Source organism: Hoplias malabaricus, chromosome 9 (assembly GCF_029633855.1).
Source record: "Hoplias malabaricus isolate fHopMal1 chromosome 9, fHopMal1.hap1, whole genome shotgun sequence".
Lineage (NCBI taxonomy): Eukaryota > Metazoa > Chordata > Actinopteri > Characiformes > Erythrinidae > Hoplias > Hoplias malabaricus.
Window position 1 is genome coordinate 24,765,912 of NC_089808.1, and position 16,211 is coordinate 24,782,122.

Genomic DNA, 16,211 nt, shown 5'->3' on the forward strand with positions numbered 1-16,211 from the left:
TGGGAGGGGCGTTGGGGGTCGTCCACAACGCCTTCAGAGTTGCGTGAAGAAACACACCCACCACCAAGTCACTCGATTACAGTCCGGCTTTCCCACGAGCACAGTCCAGTCCAGTCCAGTCTAGTCCAGCAGGAGGCAGCGAACGCGCGAAGAAGGAAGAGGAAGAACGAGTTGGAAACACCCCTCCACACCCTTTGCAATTTGTTTAACGTTAATCCAGCTCCCCTCCCCGCCCTCACAAGCAGACCACTTCCAGTCCTGTCCGACTTCCCTCGAGCTCGGTAGCCCCCCTCCGCTCTGCTCAAGTCCAGGGTACGAGGGTACCAGCGTTTAAAAGCCAGACTCGCGCGACTCAAGTCCTCCAGGATCTGGCCGAGCTCCTCCCCCCTTCGCTCTACGTCACTCATTCAGCTCCTCCACCCATTCAAGTAGCTCCTTCTCCTACACGTACCCCAAGCCCCGCCCTCCTGCGCTGTGATTGGCCAATAGCGCCCCGCCTCCTGGGCCAGGATTGGATTGTTGTCGCAAAGCCTCCTGTGCTATGATTGGATGGGACACCTCACCTGCGCTGTGACTGGTCTGTAGTTTAAACGCCTCCTGTGCTATGATTGATTAGTTTCCCACCATGTCTTGTGCTATGATTGGTTAATTGTGATCAACAGTGCCTGCCCTCCTGCGCTATGATTGGTTAGAATGGGTTAACTACAGTAGGATTGCTAATAGTGCTCTCCTCTTGTGCTTTGATTGGCTGGTACTGTCCCAGCTTTCTGTGCTATGATTGGACTTCAGTGTCAATGCTACCTGTGCTATGATTGGATGGGTACCTCAGCTTCTTGCACTATGATCGGATGGGATACCTCAGCTTCTTGCACTATGATCGGCTGATATACTCCACGCCTCCTGAGCTATGACAGGTCTGTAGTTTAAATTCCTCCTGTGCTATGACTGGGTAGTTTCCCACCAAGTCTTGTGTTATGATTGGTTAATGGTGATTAGCAGTGCCCGACCTCCTGCTCTATCATTTGTTAGAAAGGGGTTAACTACTACACTTTGATTGGCTGGTACAGTCCCAGCTTCCTGTGCTATGATTGGACTGTAGTTTCAATGCCACCTGTGCTACGATTGGATGGTTTCCCACCCTCTCCCATGTAGTGAATGGTTAGGTTTAATCATGTGCTATGATTGGATGGCTTTTCTTTACCAACTGTGTTATGATTAGTTAAGACAGGTTAACAAAGTTGGACTTGACAACTGTCTCCCACCTCCTATGATATGATTGGCTATGATATAATCTCCACACTTTTTCCAGGCTCTGGAGTGCCGGATAACGCAGGATAACAGAATACTCAGGCGTCCTGCTGAGTTTTAATTTTATTATCCTCCCCACTTTTAATTTTTAATATTGGCTCCACAGACATAGAAACATAGCCCGGAGAAGCAGGGTGACAGAAATAAGCGTGAAGTTGGAGACGAAAGGAATTGTGTTGAGCACTTGGCCGGGACATTAGCACGGCTCTTTGATCAGCGGCACGGCCTTTTATCTGCTCCAGCCCGCTCTCTCTCTCTCTCCGAATATTAGGTAAAGCAGCTCGGGCTCATGAATAATTGCAGTGCTCATGCTGAATTGGACAGCATCATGAATATGAGCAGCAGCCTTTTGATGTGGGCCCTCTGGTGGCCAGCCACGCTTAAGAAATCCAGCCTTAAGTCTCTTTAAATTTCCTCCAGCGGACAGTGTTAACACAGCGCTCCTTTAAACACACATCTCCAACGAGAACTCAATTCCACCAGGGATCGCTTTTCCCCATTATGGGCCTCAGGACCTACAAATCAAGACTGTGGACGTCTGGATCCTAATAAGGACTTCAGTCTAGAGTGATGCGGTTAATCCCTAATGCTAAACAACGTTACACCAGTTCAGTGGTTGGGAGTCGTTGAGAGTTTTCCCAACAAGCTTACCAATTTTTTTTTAAGTGATGGGGATGGTAACCAGACGTCTCTGTGCCCACAACACAAATACTGCATGTTATTTCCTCTAAATCCAGCAGTCGATTCAAAGAGTTACATATGTTTTAAAAGCATGTTTTCGGCTAAAAATCTAAACCTCAGAGAGCAGGGTTCTCCCAAACATGTCCTGCATTATTTCTACCTGTTACATTATGCAGACTTTTCAGAGAAATGATTATAGAAGCAAAGCCACATGTAAATATTTCAAAGCACCACAGGAAGCTGTATTTGTAAAGTACTTTTCTGTAGTCCACAGCTTGCAGCTGTGCAGATGCGAAGGGAGCGGCAGAGCTTGAGGAAAGCTCTTCTCGACTTGTTGAAACCATCATTTTATTTTCTAGTAAAGCACCAGGGAGGTTGTCTCACAAAACAGGACTCATGGTACAAGTAGTTGAGGCATGTGCAGTAGAAATAATGAGGGTAGTTCCAATTTTACTGTACTTTTCTAGACCCCAAAACACTGAACATCCTCTGGGACATTAGGTCCCCTCAAACACCTGCACTGTTTATTCTGTAGTTATCCCTGTCACAGAGCACAAGGACAGCGCCCCCTGTCGGGCCCCACTAACACCACCCAAGCTTTCCTAGGAGGTGGTCTCCTATCAAAGTACCACCCAGGTTCAGACCTACTTAGCTTGTTGTGGCTGCTGTCCATCAGCTTCTATCCTGTGGGATAGACTCTAAGTTATCTGGCGTAACTGACAAACTGTCCATTTTTAGTGTGAGAACTCAATACTGTGGATCTTAAAGGATGTAGGGCTTTTGAGAAGAAGCTGACTCTGAGGAAAAAGAAATGGACACCAATAGAGCTGCAAATCCAAGGAGACAAAATGCTTAGTTAGGATTAATTGGGATCATGAGAAGTTGAAAAACCAATTTCCAAGACTGAGCTTTGGAGATGTGGGGAAGTATCCCTGAAGTCTTCTGATGTAATGAACCCAATGACGCTGTAATAAAGGCAAAGGATGAAGACGTTTTCATTTTCTGTTAAAGGTGCAGTGTGTAAGATTTAGTGGCATCTAGTGTTGAGTTTGCAGATTGCAACTAACTGAAAACCCCTTCCTCACCCCTCTCTAGAGTTGGTGTTGGGTTTGTCCTTTCAGGGCTACTGTAGGAACAAGGCATTGCAACACAGACACTTTTCCTTGCGCAATTTTGAATTGTAAGCTGTCGGAAACACAATGATTCCTAGGTAAAGGTGATTATATCAGGTTGAGGACATGGGTTTGTTTACTATATTTTATTCATGCTAATTAATGCCACTGAAATCTTACACGCTGCAACTTTATATGTTTCTTGCTGTTTTTGCTGACACTGAAAATTAATCTTGCATAATTACTGGATAAATTAAAAGAGGTCACAGACTTGTATGCATCTGAATGTGCATAATACATTTGCATTGTACATTCAGTCCGAAGATGAACCATTTAATTAGAAGTGTGAAAAAAGATTCTCATAAAAATATAATAACTTAATTATGCAGAAACAACTTAATCTCAAATGTCTATGGGTTTTATTGATATTCATTGTCTGTAACCCTTATCCAGTTCAGGGCGGCGCAAGTTGGGAACACATCCTGGAGGGGGCGCCAGGCCTATTCACACTCAAACTCACACCTATGGACACTTGAGTAGTCAATCCACCTACTAATGTGTGATTTCGGATTGTCCGGGTGAAAACTAAAAGTTTTCAAAATAACAAAAAACTGACAATAAATTGTCAATAACAAAGAATTTTTTTATTTTAATCACGTAAGAAAATAAGACAAAGCAACAATGTCCTCCTCATTTTTTTTCCTTCAGTGGCACACAAGGTGTAATTTGTACAATTCTGGCAACCCAGAGAATGAGGAAACAAAAAGAAACATTAGAGGGAAACAGAAGCGGAACGTGTCCAAGGCTGGTCTTATCTTTTTAAAAACTAGAACAGATTTCACTTAAATATTTCGTAACACCGAACGCCAACAGAAGGATAAAGTAGAGCACAAGGATGAGCAAAATATTTAAATTTTATTGTTTGTCCAAAACATACTCTGGGCACATGCTTAATTTGCATAGCTTCAAAAAGACTGAAACGAAAATATCATTGCTTGTCTGTTAGCTACTTATTAAGTCGTGTTGAAATGAGTGAGATCTAATAAATCTTACGCCCCACACTTAAACTGCTCGGCGAGCCAAATTTCCAATGAGAACGTCATCCTGGTGACTCATGCATTCTCACCTTCATGCTTTGGGTCAACGTAACGACTTACCATTAAACCAACACAAATCTAAAGTGAAGCTAAAGCCAAGAAAACAACACAGTCAACGGAGAACGTCACAAAAAAAAAAAAACCTACATTGCACAAAATTTGAACTGCCAGTTTCTCCGTTCCTACAGGTCTATGATGCTCTGAATAGTTTATTTATTTGTTTATTTTAAAGCAAATGTCAACCACTTTTTTCCTCAGATATACTCAATAAGCCATGTTCTGTTTGGTGCATGAAGTTTGCTGCTTTAGTTACGAGGAGCTACGAGGCTAACATAGCGTAAAACTAAACCAAATTAGCAATGTGCTAACTGAACTCAGGATTTTGTATCCTTTAGTGCTTACCAGTAATAGTGCTCTATGTTAACAAGGAAATTACTGAGGGGTTTTTCATCCCATGCTGTTTTGAGTTCATTCTCCAACTGCTAAACTACAGCAAAGTAGCACAGAATAAAAGTGGAAGACTGTGACTCATACAGACTCACCATTTTCTGATTACACACACTAACAGTAAACCAGAACTTTACACGTTTGGTCTGCTCGCAATCGATTGGACAATTTTGGCCACATTAATTCACACAAATTTAAACCCTGCTGAACTTTAGCACTGTATGATGTTGCTAAACTCTCCACTGACATGAAAACGGGTGCATACAATATAGAGCTAATTCGGAGCTTATAAGGATGTGCATGTAAACTCACTCAACATTCGCTAAATATGCTTCATATATCCCGTTAAAAAATAAAGAAACAAAATTCTGACACCAAACATGTCTGGGCTAAACCAGTACTTTAAGGGCACAATTTATTTTTTTTTTAAACTGAATTATTTCTTTAAGGCTTCAAATCTGCCACATAGGCCAAACAGAGCAGCAAAACACGCCCAGAAGGTTCTGAATTAGTGTCGTGAGATTACACAGAAAATGGCAAAGGAAGACCATAAGGAGTTCAAAATATCTACACCACTACTAACTCTTTAACCGCTGAATTGTGGCCGTTTACTAAAAAGATGATGGTAGTGAGAACTCTTCTTTCAAGAATACATAACATACTGAAGGCAGGGTTTAATGAAACAGAGCTTTAGCCCCCCCCCCAAAAAAAACAAAAAACACTGGATTCCACAATTACTCAGTGTATGGAAGAGGATATTGTTTTATAATCAAAAACAGGCTGAAAGGAAATGTTAGAGAAATTGCATTATTCCTTTCATTTCACACGTAGTCAATCAAACAAGCCAGGTTCTGCACTTGAACTACATTGCTAATATAGCTAATCGTTTAGTTATATATTTTGTTATTTCAGTTTATGGTTTATATTTTTTTTACATTTATTTCAGTTTTGGAGTATATTTGAGGAATGGGACTAACTGACAGGGAGTATTTCTGGAATATCTGGCAGCTCCAACTAAACTGAAGAAGCAAATCTAAGACACTAAACACAGTTTATAGGGAATGTGAAATAACACAGGCTTCAATTTATCATGACTAGCATGGCTAATTTATTTAGGAATGAAATTAGCACTGTGCTAATTGACAGGCAGTGTGTTAGCTACATTAGCTTAACACTTTAAAAAAAAAAATTGATGTTGAGAAACCAAACATGGCTTGATGCTGAGATAATACAGGATGAATGTTAGCATGCTGCTACCTGTTTTAGGACTGAAATTAGCATGTTGATAAGTGACTGGAAGGACTGGCGTCCCCTCCAGGGTGTATTCCCGCCTTGCGCCCAATGATTCCAGGTAGGCTCTGGACCCCCCCGCGACCCTAAATTGGATAAGCGGTTACAGATAATGGATGGATGGATAAGTGACTGGTAATGCTTTCAATACGTCTTAGCTACTTTAGCCTTACAGCTTAAACAAATCCAAAGACACAAATTTCAGACGCCAAAACAATCCAGAGGCAAACTTGTTTACTTTTTTTTTGTATTTTGGCTTTGTATAAAAATGCTTGTTTGGCAAACCATAAGACAATGTTTAATTAGGACACAATGGTTGTTAGCATGACGCTAATTAACAATGCTTTTAAAGGCTAAGCACCAGCTATAAGAAAGTGTCAAACAAATAAATAGAGTGGAATTTGACTTCCTAACATGTGTTTATTGATAGTCAGAAAACATGTTATTTCTTACTAATTCAAGGAATAAGGTTTAAAAGACTGTTGGGCCACCCCCCAATGGTGTTCAGAAACTCTAATAGGCGTCTTGCATGTGACGTAGATGGTGGACAACAACTCTAGAAGTTGCACTTCATTTAATGCAAAATAACAAAGAGGTGTGTTGTTTTTGGCTGCAATAATTCAATGTACAGTGGGACATCTGTGCACAAATGGCCCAAAGATCCCAAAATATCCAGAAAATGGACTAAATTAGTCAACTTTAAACTTTGGAAAGGACCATCCGCTCACTCCGTTATCTGTGGTGCTCATTTCACTGGTGCTTTTACAACAATATGGGCATGTAAGGAAACCAACGAAAATGGGTTCAAGAGCCTCTGTATAGATGGAGGTAAACAGGGTCAGTACACTTACTTTGCCTGTATTAGCTGGTGTTAGTTAACGTTAGCTTGACTTGCTAAACTTGGTGGGTCAGATTATACTCGGCTACGTAGCTGCATTACAGAGGTTTATAGTGTCGGATGAATTCGAGTTTGATTTCGATCACATTTACAAGAATAACGGTACCTCTAAATGTGAGTTTAGCTTATTGCTAGGCTATTGTCGTGAATAATGTTGGTTATTTAGCTAGCTAGATACTGTCATAACGGTTTTTTACGTTGTTCAGCTGTTGTCCACCAGTGACGTCACTGTTGCGTTCAAGATATTCCGTAGCGAGCTCGGGTTTTTCCGTCAATTTAATAAAATTGTCAGTTTTAAAGCAAATTAAGCTGCTATTTTCATTTTAATTCATACGTATATATGTCAGTAAGTAAAATAATGTGAAATATTTATGGAGGTCCATTAAGTGGTGCTTAGCCTTTAAATACTTGATAGCTACAGTAGTCCAGAGGGATATTCCACAAAGCAGGATTTCTTGGTTCGCTAGAAAACTTAAGCCCAAATTTGAGGAGTGTCCAATAGGAATCTCCCTCAGCTCCTTTTGTTTTGGACGGGCTTGACTTTGGACTTAAGTTATCTAGCTAAAGAGAGAAATACTGCTTTGTGGAATACACCCTGATCAGTCCACAAGCAGGCTGATGGACTACAACATTTCATGACTACCCTTTTGGGTTCAACTGTTTGAAGACATCCTCTTTAAATCACATAATATTTAGTCATTTATTTTAATTAATATATTGTTTTTGTCTGTTCTATGATGATTGACTATGACTGGGATAAGGGAGGGGAGGCTAAAACAACCTAAACATGTTAAAATTTGCTCTTTGAAGATGCTATAATACGTACTGAACACATTTTTCTAACAGAAACTAATAATGTATTTTTGAGTTTTGGCCCCCCCCCCAAAAAAAAATAATAATAATAATAAAATAAAATAAAAAAAATTGTTCCTCCAGCGACCTCTGGTGGAAAAGAGGCGAAACAACTCGAACCAGCGAGTCCTTGACTTCTCGTGGTTTAGCGGACTGTCAGCAGCCCCTGAGGTCATCACCCAGAACACACACACGCGCACACAGTAAACATCTCCAACAGGACTCCCATACAGAGAATCGAGGATAAGGCAAACATGGCAGACCCAGGACTTTTTTTTTTTAAATCCTATAAACGAAAACATCTAACACCAAGCCTCAGTGGTTTTACCAGGAAAATAAAGTAAAAGCACATAACAGTAACTGGATCTAAAAGCAGGACGACAGAGTCCACATCACAGCGCTTCACAAAAAACACAACGCAGAAGAACATCAAACATTTACCTTCGCCAGCAAAGGCAACAGACTCGACCTGGACCAGAGAAAGTTGGACGAAAATTCAGTGTGTGTGATTGATACAGACCTCAAACTCGTATGGCACATAGAAACCTCTCGTTTAGGGAGTTCTGCACAAAACAGGGTTTATCAAACCATCAACATTTAGGCCAGTTTCTTAAGAACAAGCCTAGACTAAATAATGCATTTACTATTTGCGTATGAATGTGTGTGCCCTTTTAAACACTCCAATATAAATAAATGCTTCTGAATAAACTGATGGACAGAGGGTGAGAAGTACTCCATTACAGAGAAACAGAGTCAGAATAGCTGACAGTGGATGTGAATGGAACCAGTCGTCCTCCTCTAAAAGCTCTTCAAAGTAAGTGAGGACAGTAGATGGTGGGGGACACACGGCTGACATCTGCCCTTAGTTTGTAGAAGGTGGTGGAATTTAAACCTATTCCTGATGGAGAGGGACATGCACTTCATATGAAGCTCTTTAGACAAGCAGAAGTCACTGGTGGTGGAGGTGGAGATGAAATTAAACGCTGGGTTTGTGTTGTAGACAAACACCTGGTTCCATTCACTACCACAAGTTTCTCCACAATCAACCACTTTGCAACTAAACACTCTCCATTAATCAGTTTATTTAAAATCAGGCTGAGATTTTAAGCAGCTATAGGCATTCATTTTACATCGATCTGAAGGTGAAGGGCTTTTGTTAGAAATGTCCCCGATATATTGCCACGTAAACACAGGCTGAACCCTTTCAGACACTCAAAAGACTTCAAAGTATGAGCTTCATGAACAATATAGCCGTTACTGAACGAACTGAAGTGGTTAACACGACGGCTGGAATAGAAAAAAAAACAGTGGCCTTGACCATGATGTGTATCGAGAACATCAATGTTTTTAAACGGGCCGCTCTAAAGGCCACCGCCCGTTCCAGTGGTGTGTGTTTGAGGGGAAGCAGAATGTGTTTGGAGAGAGTGGGGAATGCTGTAGTGTTACTCTTGTTTATTGGCCACTTTGGACTGCTCTCTCTGGATCATACAGCGGCGAACGATGCTATCGAAGCTTCCCAAGTAGAAAAGAGCGATGATGCGAAACAGCCCCATGGTCACGATCTGGAAACAGACAAAACACAGGGAAAGACATGGGAGACGTCCTTTAGTCTCTGTGCATGGATGGACAAGTAGCGGGTCCCTCACAACAGAACATGGCACAGAATATGTTACATCCAGGCCACTAGGTGTCAGAATAACAGCTATATCATGACGTGAAGAAGAAACACTCAGTGCTGCTTTAAGTCTGTGGCCCCTGCTTTGCACCAAAAGCAGCCTATAACCAAAATTTTAAATTAAATAAATAAATAATAATAATAATTTGTGGGCTAGAAGAGTTTAAAGCCCAAAAGAATGTACCTGCTGCAGTCCCTCAGTGATGGAGGTGACGGGGGACATCCCGCAGGTGAGAGCTGAGAGCATGTATCCGTCAGGTCCTACAGAACTGTTAAAGTTCCCCTGCTGCAAAACAAACATGACAAAGCACCTTCACCTTAACGTTCAACATTAAATATGCATTCTTGTGTCTACACACACAACCCGTTCTCTCAGCTCCACTGCTCTGCATACTTTGCCCCCCAAACCCTGTGTCCACTCTGTGAGACACTCCTCCCTCGTTGGTCCACCTTGTAGATGTAAAGTCAGAGACAGTAGCTCATCTGTCGCTGCACAGTGTGTGTCGGTCGTCCTCTAGTCCTTCATCAGTGACACAGGACGCTGTCGGCTGGATGTTGTTGGTCGGTGGACACTGAGGGGTTTAAAAACTCCAGCAGCACCACTGTGTCTGATCCACTCACACCAGCACAACACACACTAACACAGCTCTGAGAATGATCCACCATCACATCACACCTGCTCTGTGGGGGTCCTGGGCCTTGGAGAACAGAGGGAAAGGGGGCTAACAAAGTATGCAGAGCAACAGATGGACTACAGCCTGTAATTGTAATAACTACATAGTGCTCCTGTGTGGAGCTGTGAGAATGGACTATGTGTGGAAAGAAGGAGGTGATTTTAATGTAGTGACAGATAGGTGGAGGAGTGAGAAGCAGGAACATCCCTTTATGATTAACTAAATTAATTTATAGTTTCTAACCAAAAGATAATTTAAGCATAGGCTAATGTCTAGTTTAAAAGGGGAGGATGTTTACCACAGCGTCTCTGACGATGACTTTGGCCACCTGCTCCGGCTGACACACCCCAGATGTCTCAGAGATGAGCTTCGTCTCTAGAGGCTGAACATCACAAAGCACAGAGGTCCATCTCTCAATAAAAGAATCAATGTCCAAAGTGTGTATTTGGATCAGAAGGAGGAGCTAATCATTAAAAGTATGAAGCCAAATTTCACTTCACCTTAGTCTTGTTCTCCTCGGTCAGGCAGGGTGTGTCCGTGTCAGGAGGATAAGACACGGTCACGTAGATATTATACGGCTTTACCTACAAGAGAAATCACAGGAAAACCACTGTAAACAAACAGAATCACACATTCTCCCTCGTCTCCACAGTGGAACACACTTCTGGTTCTTAATGAAACTTCTGTGATCTGCTTTGGTCATAACCCCACAAATCCCGCCTGTTCCTTTAAAAGGCTAAGCACCAGCTCTATGAAAGTGTCAAACAAATAAATACAGTGGAATTTGACTTCCTAACTTGTGTTTATTGATAGTCAGAAAACATGTTATTTCTTACTAATTCAAGGAATAAGGTTTAAAAGACCGTTGCGTTCAAGAATTTTCGTAGTGAGCTCGGGTTTTTCCATCAATTTAATAAAATTGTCCGTTTTAAAGCAAATTAAGCTGCTATTTTAATTTTAATTCATACTTATATATGTCAGTAACTAAAATAATGTGAAATATTCATGGAGGTCCATTAAGTGGTGCTTAGCCTTTAAATGATAATAAGCCGCTCACTGTTCACCCCAACCCTGAGCGCACAGCAGTGAGGAGTGAGGAGCAGAAGCTCTGGTTTTTAGCCATTTACACTCCGTTTTCTCCACGCTTGTTGTGTCTGTTTTGCTGCGTTTAACCTCATTTTTGCACACTCACATAAACGCAAGTCGAGCGCTGCGATTGGACAGACTCAGGCGAGGACATTCTAAAGTCTCTGCACTTGACGTCAGAACGGCTCGTTTTATCCCGTGCTTTTTATCTGTTAAACATGTTTTTGAGTAATAACTAAGAAAGCTATATGTGAATATAGTGGATTCAAACACAGCCAAACGCACCTCCATCTGCAGAGCCTCAGCAAGTCCCCTGAGTGCAAACTTGGAAGCAGAGTAAGCTGTGTATCCGAAGAGTCCGAGCTGTCCGGCCTGAGACGAAACAAACACCACTCTGCCCATCCTCCGCTCCTTCATCGTGGTGATGACTGCCCTCGTGGGATACACACTGCCCAGATAATTGACCTCCATCAGACTCTGGACACACACATTAAGTGGGAAGCCATGACTTCAACGTTTGAAAAGTTAATTCAGTCTCCTGGACCGGAACGGAAAATGGAGATGGGGAGAGATAGGAACAATGTCGTCTGCTCCCTCAACATCCACAGCTGAGGTGCCCTTGAGCAACTGGCGAACCCCAGGTGAAAATGAATCACTGATTATTTGACTCACTCTGAAGCGATCCACATCCACTTCCTCAAATTTCCCAGAAACGGACGTCCCGGCACAGTTCACCAACATGTCCACAGGACCCAGCTTTTCCTGAGCCTACACACACACACACACACACACATTAAAGATCTAAATTAAGTAATATCTTTTCAACAGGAGCATATAATTTTGTAATCTGAATTTGTAATCAAAATGACAGATGGCATATTGAGCTAGTAATGAGGTTATTCTAATGTTTTTGATGAACAGAACATTTTACTCATTTTTTCTTCATTCATTCATTGTCTGTAACCATTACCCAGTTCAAAATCCAACAATATTTAAGGCAGTTAACTGACATCAGCGCCTCTAATGACCGTCAGTCAGTGACAGATTCTGTAAAAAGCGTATATTGAAATATTGAAAATGGGTTTAAAAATCATATCGTTACTGAAGTATTACATTGTGATATACATCGATATTGCATTATTGTCCAGCCCTAAGCTAATTATTATAAAATGGTAGATTTATCTTGAGATCAATGCATTTTCACCACAAACGTGGCAGAAAACTCTTAATTTTCCGACTCACCTGTTTTATCACACTCTCCACTTGGCTGTAGTCTTTGGAAACATCCACAGAAATGCACAGCACCACCTGACAGATCATCAATAATCAATAATGCATAATCAGCACCAAGTATTTAAGTTTAAGAGTGACTAAATTCTCAGCCAGAATCCGTAAAATGGAAGTTGTAATTGTCAATCAAGTAAAAAGCATATGGTCAGTTTATATATTGTAAAATAATAAGGATTTATGTGTTTATACATAAACAGGACAGGAACCTGTTTATCGTTGATGGCGCACTTCTCCACTTCTTTTTTGGCTTGGACCAGCTTGCTCTGCAAAGAAAATTATTAAAATGATGTAATAAATAATGTGCATTAAATATTTGAAATATTTAAAATTTGCGTTTGAAAAGATGAAGGCATCTCACCTCATCGCGCGCCACTAAAGTGATGAAGGCACCTTGTTTATAGCACTCGATGGCAATGCTCTTTCCGATGCCACTACTGCCACCGGTCACCTGTGGATTCAAAGGAAACAAGCCATGAGGATTTGATGGCATTCAGCCACAGCCTTTAATGTGATCAGGTGCTGATGCTGGATCATAAACACCACTCCATCTCATCTCAGAGGGTTTGGATAGAGCTCTAACACTCCCGGGACAAAATGCTACACACACTAAAGCTGGATTGGCTTTGGACACCTCTGGCCCACACTTAGCATGGAGAATGGTTACCGCAGGCTCATGTGCAGCTGCTCCAGATCCTCCCAGTAAAATGTATGATGTCTTTATGGTGATTATACGTTACAAACGTGTGTATATTAAAAATTAGAGCACATTAACAGGAGAATTCTTCAATAAAAAGGGGTGTCTACAATTGTCTGAAGGCTTACACAGATCTGCTGCACCATTTAAGGTGGAGTGGCAAACTGCAATAAGGTTACAATTTCAGACACTTATGTTCTTTTAAAATGAATTAAAACAGCGAGTGTCCGCTTCTTAAAGTCATTTTTAGTCACCTCCTTTTATTAATTAATATTTAAAATCCTAGGAGTACATAGCAGAGATGATATATTTTACCTGAACGTAAAATAAAGTTAAAACTCTCTTACCACAACATGGGCTCCGTTAAGTTTCAGAGGTTTGGGGCTTATCAAAGGAGAAATCATGTAGAGAAGAAGGACGAAGCCTACAACCAAAGCTGCGGCCACTAAAAGCATGACGGCGGGCAGGAGCGGCCACGGGGAGCTGGAGAAAAACAAGGCCGACACCGAGGAGCTCCAGCCCGGCTCCGAGGACATGGGGCTCCCGTGGGCTAGAGACACACAACCAATGCACTGACGCTGAGCAGAACGGGCTTTTATTGTAGCCTACCGAGCTTTGATCCACCTCTTACAGCTTCGCTGTTAATGTTTATGTTTTAAAGGTTTAGGGCGAGAAAATAAAGGGGTTAAAACAAAATTGCAAACGTCTATACGCGTACGTTTCATCGAAATGTACCAAAACACAACATTTACTGGGGCACTCGTTCCCTGCTTGCTCTTTCATGGGTTTTGTAGTTTTTAGGCGTGGTGTTTGAGCGTAATGGATGAGGCGAAGAACTACAAATCCCAAAACTCAGTGCCAGAGGCGTCGTCGCTCTGTAGAGCCTTTAAAATGGGATTTGTAGTTTTATAGCTTTCACTTGGCGCTTAAAATCGCTGCAAATCAAGTACGTGCAGGACTACAAGTTCCAGAGGTCAGACTAACGTTTTAGGAGAAACGCCCAGCTAATATATGGGATTTGTAGTTTTTAGGTTTTCACTTCAAGCGTAGGTGCCTAGGAGAACTCCAAATCCCGAAACTCGTTGTCTGAAGAACCTGCAGGCCCTCTAACTTGTTTATGGAATGTGTAGTATGGAGTGATCACTGTCTTTTGCGAGAGCGCAAAAACGACACTAAATCGAGCAAGTCAGACTCAACGAGCGCACAGGATCAGGAAAACCGATCGAAAACGGCGAGAGCAGAAAATCAAGCACAGTGCTTGTTTCACTCTTTTCAGTGCGCGTTCCAGTTTTTTCCTCACTTCAGAAATTTTAGCTCGCTTCTCAGTTTTAACCGGAAATACGTCAGAGATTCAAAACCTGGTAACCGATTCCTAGTGATTGCACCCTTGAATCTGAATATGGTTAATTATGAAGCTTTAATGGATGAATAATATATTCTGTTACAATACATAAAACAGTAATATATTAAAAATAAGTTTAGAATACATTCATAACACAACTTGATGAAGCACATTGGGGAAAACTATACTGTTGTAATTACATTCAGTGTTGCAGGTTGGCACTTCTTGTTATGTAATTATTCGGTTAATATCTAAAATTCTAATTTTCTTGCACAAACACTTGAGCAGGGCTTTTGATAATTCATTTACATTTATCACAGCGCTAATCCATTGCCTGTTATTTTCCCTAGGCGAGGCTCATGTGGGCTTGCTTTATGAGATATTTAACATGAGAGAATTTTATGTGCATGCCTTCAAGCTGATTCAAGGGTGCCATCACTAGGAATCGATCTGTGACGTATTTCCTGTAAAGCGAGCAGACTTTTGAGAAGAGAGGAAAAAACGAGCACGCACTGAAAACAGTGAAACGCGCGCGGAGGAACAGGAAGCGAGCACAGTACTTGTTTTTCTGCTCTCGCCGTTCTCGCTCGGTTTTCTTGATTCTGTGCGCGCCTTGAGTTTAACTTGCTCGATTTATATGGAATCAGATTTGTGCAAAAAATAATCGCACAAAAATAATAATCTCAAACATAAACTTATAACTTGCAAACAAAACATCCAGCTCTGACCTTTGTGTTCCATGACTTTTGCGCCTGAGCTCTGAATTCTGCCCGTTTTGTGCACCTGATTCCTGAGTTTTGAGCAGTTTTGGCACAAACCTCTCGCGTGGGCGGGTGTTCTTCCCATTGGCTAATGAGTTTTTAAGTGACAACTCAGTGTCCAAGGTATTTTGGACTGCGCATGCGTACTCACGTTACAGCTCAGCAGTGGCGACACAGTGGGGATTTTACATAAACGCGAATACTCTGTGATTTACTGTTTTAAAACGCTGAAATACCTGCAAAGTCCGACGATATCAATGTAGATATTGAGGTAGTTTCGTCTAAAAAAGAAATAAATAGATACATTTACTGTGAAAACAAAACTGTTTGTCCCTCGTACTGATCTGAGGTAAAGGCACAGTGATGTCTGTGTTTACTCAGGATAAAACAGAATAAATTAGCATTTATTTCTATTTATTTGTAAAATATTTTTATATGAGTGCTTGAGCTCCTGCTCAGAATCCCGTGTACTAACGTAATGAACCTATTCCACAACGGCTTTTATGATTTAACACGTCAGTCCACTGAGTTGTCACTCAAAAACTCATTAGCCAATGGGAAAGCAGCCCTGAGAAAACCCGCCCACGCGAGAGGTTTGTGCCAAAACTGCTCGCAAAACTCAGGAATCAGGTGCACAAAACTGAGCTCACGCGCAAAAGTAATGGAGCACAAAGGTCAGAGCTGATTATTTTGTTTGCACGTTATACGTTTTATGTTTGAGACTAATTTTTTTGTGCGATTGTTTTTGGCACAAATCTGATTCCATAGATTTAGTGTCGTTTTTGCGCTCTCGCATAAGGAGACACCCCTCTTCATTTACGGAATTCGTAGTTTATGTTGGTTTCAGGTATCGAGAACGCTATAAACGCAGAGGAAAACTACAAACTCCAGAATTCTTAGCGGAAGCCCTCCCGCCCTTTAGCTTTGCATGTTGGGTTTGTAGTTTTATTCAGCTTGTAGTTGAGTAAAAGCGTTAAGTCTCAAAATTCACGTTCTAAAGGAGT

At 41.5% G+C, this 16,211-nt stretch overlaps 2 protein-coding genes across 3 annotated transcripts in view; both read right to left on the reverse strand.

Annotated features, from left to right (window-relative positions):
• Positions 1-286, reverse strand: part of LOC136707641 (apoptosis regulator Bcl-2-like) — a 43,356-nt gene extending 43,070 nt beyond the window's left edge. The window contains exon 1 of the mRNA XM_066681833.1: positions 62-286. The gene's annotated coding sequence lies outside the window, so the exon portion shown is untranslated. The remainder of the gene's footprint in view (positions 1-61) is intronic.
• Positions 287-3,629: 3,343 nt separating this feature from the next.
• Positions 3,630-15,252, reverse strand: kdsr (3-ketodihydrosphingosine reductase). 2 transcript variants are annotated; one of them, XM_066681209.1, is made up of 11 exons: positions 15,175-15,252; positions 13,452-13,654; positions 12,769-12,858; positions 12,617-12,673; positions 12,363-12,428; positions 11,793-11,888; positions 11,406-11,597; positions 10,535-10,618; positions 10,333-10,416; positions 9,545-9,646; positions 3,630-9,247 (listed from the first exon to the last, which is right to left on the reverse strand). In XM_066681209.1, exons 1-11 carry the CDS (start codon positions 15,185-15,187, stop codon positions 9,128-9,130), a joined length of 1,107 nt encoding a protein of 368 aa, XP_066537306.1. In that variant the 5' UTR covers positions 15,188-15,252; the 3' UTR covers positions 3,630-9,127. The 2 variants fall into 2 exon arrangements, with proteins under 2 accessions (XP_066537306.1, XP_066537307.1); XM_066681210.1 differs by having other exon boundaries at positions 13,452-13,742; positions 15,175-15,189.
• Between the last annotated feature and the right edge of the window lie 959 nt (positions 15,253-16,211).

What these genes read in the sequence shown, in the direction of transcription:
- kdsr (XM_066681209.1), bottom strand. An exon ending in CTGAGGCTCTGCAGATGGAG is followed by an intron (nt 10,619 to 11,405) that starts GTGCGTTTGGCT and finishes TTTCTCTTGTAG; the next exon opens with GTAAAGCCGTATAATATCTA. An exon ending in TCATCGTCAGAGACGCTGTG is followed by an intron (nt 9,647 to 10,332) that starts GTAAACATCCTC and finishes TTTGTTTTGCAG; the next exon opens with CAGGGGAACTTTAACAGTTC.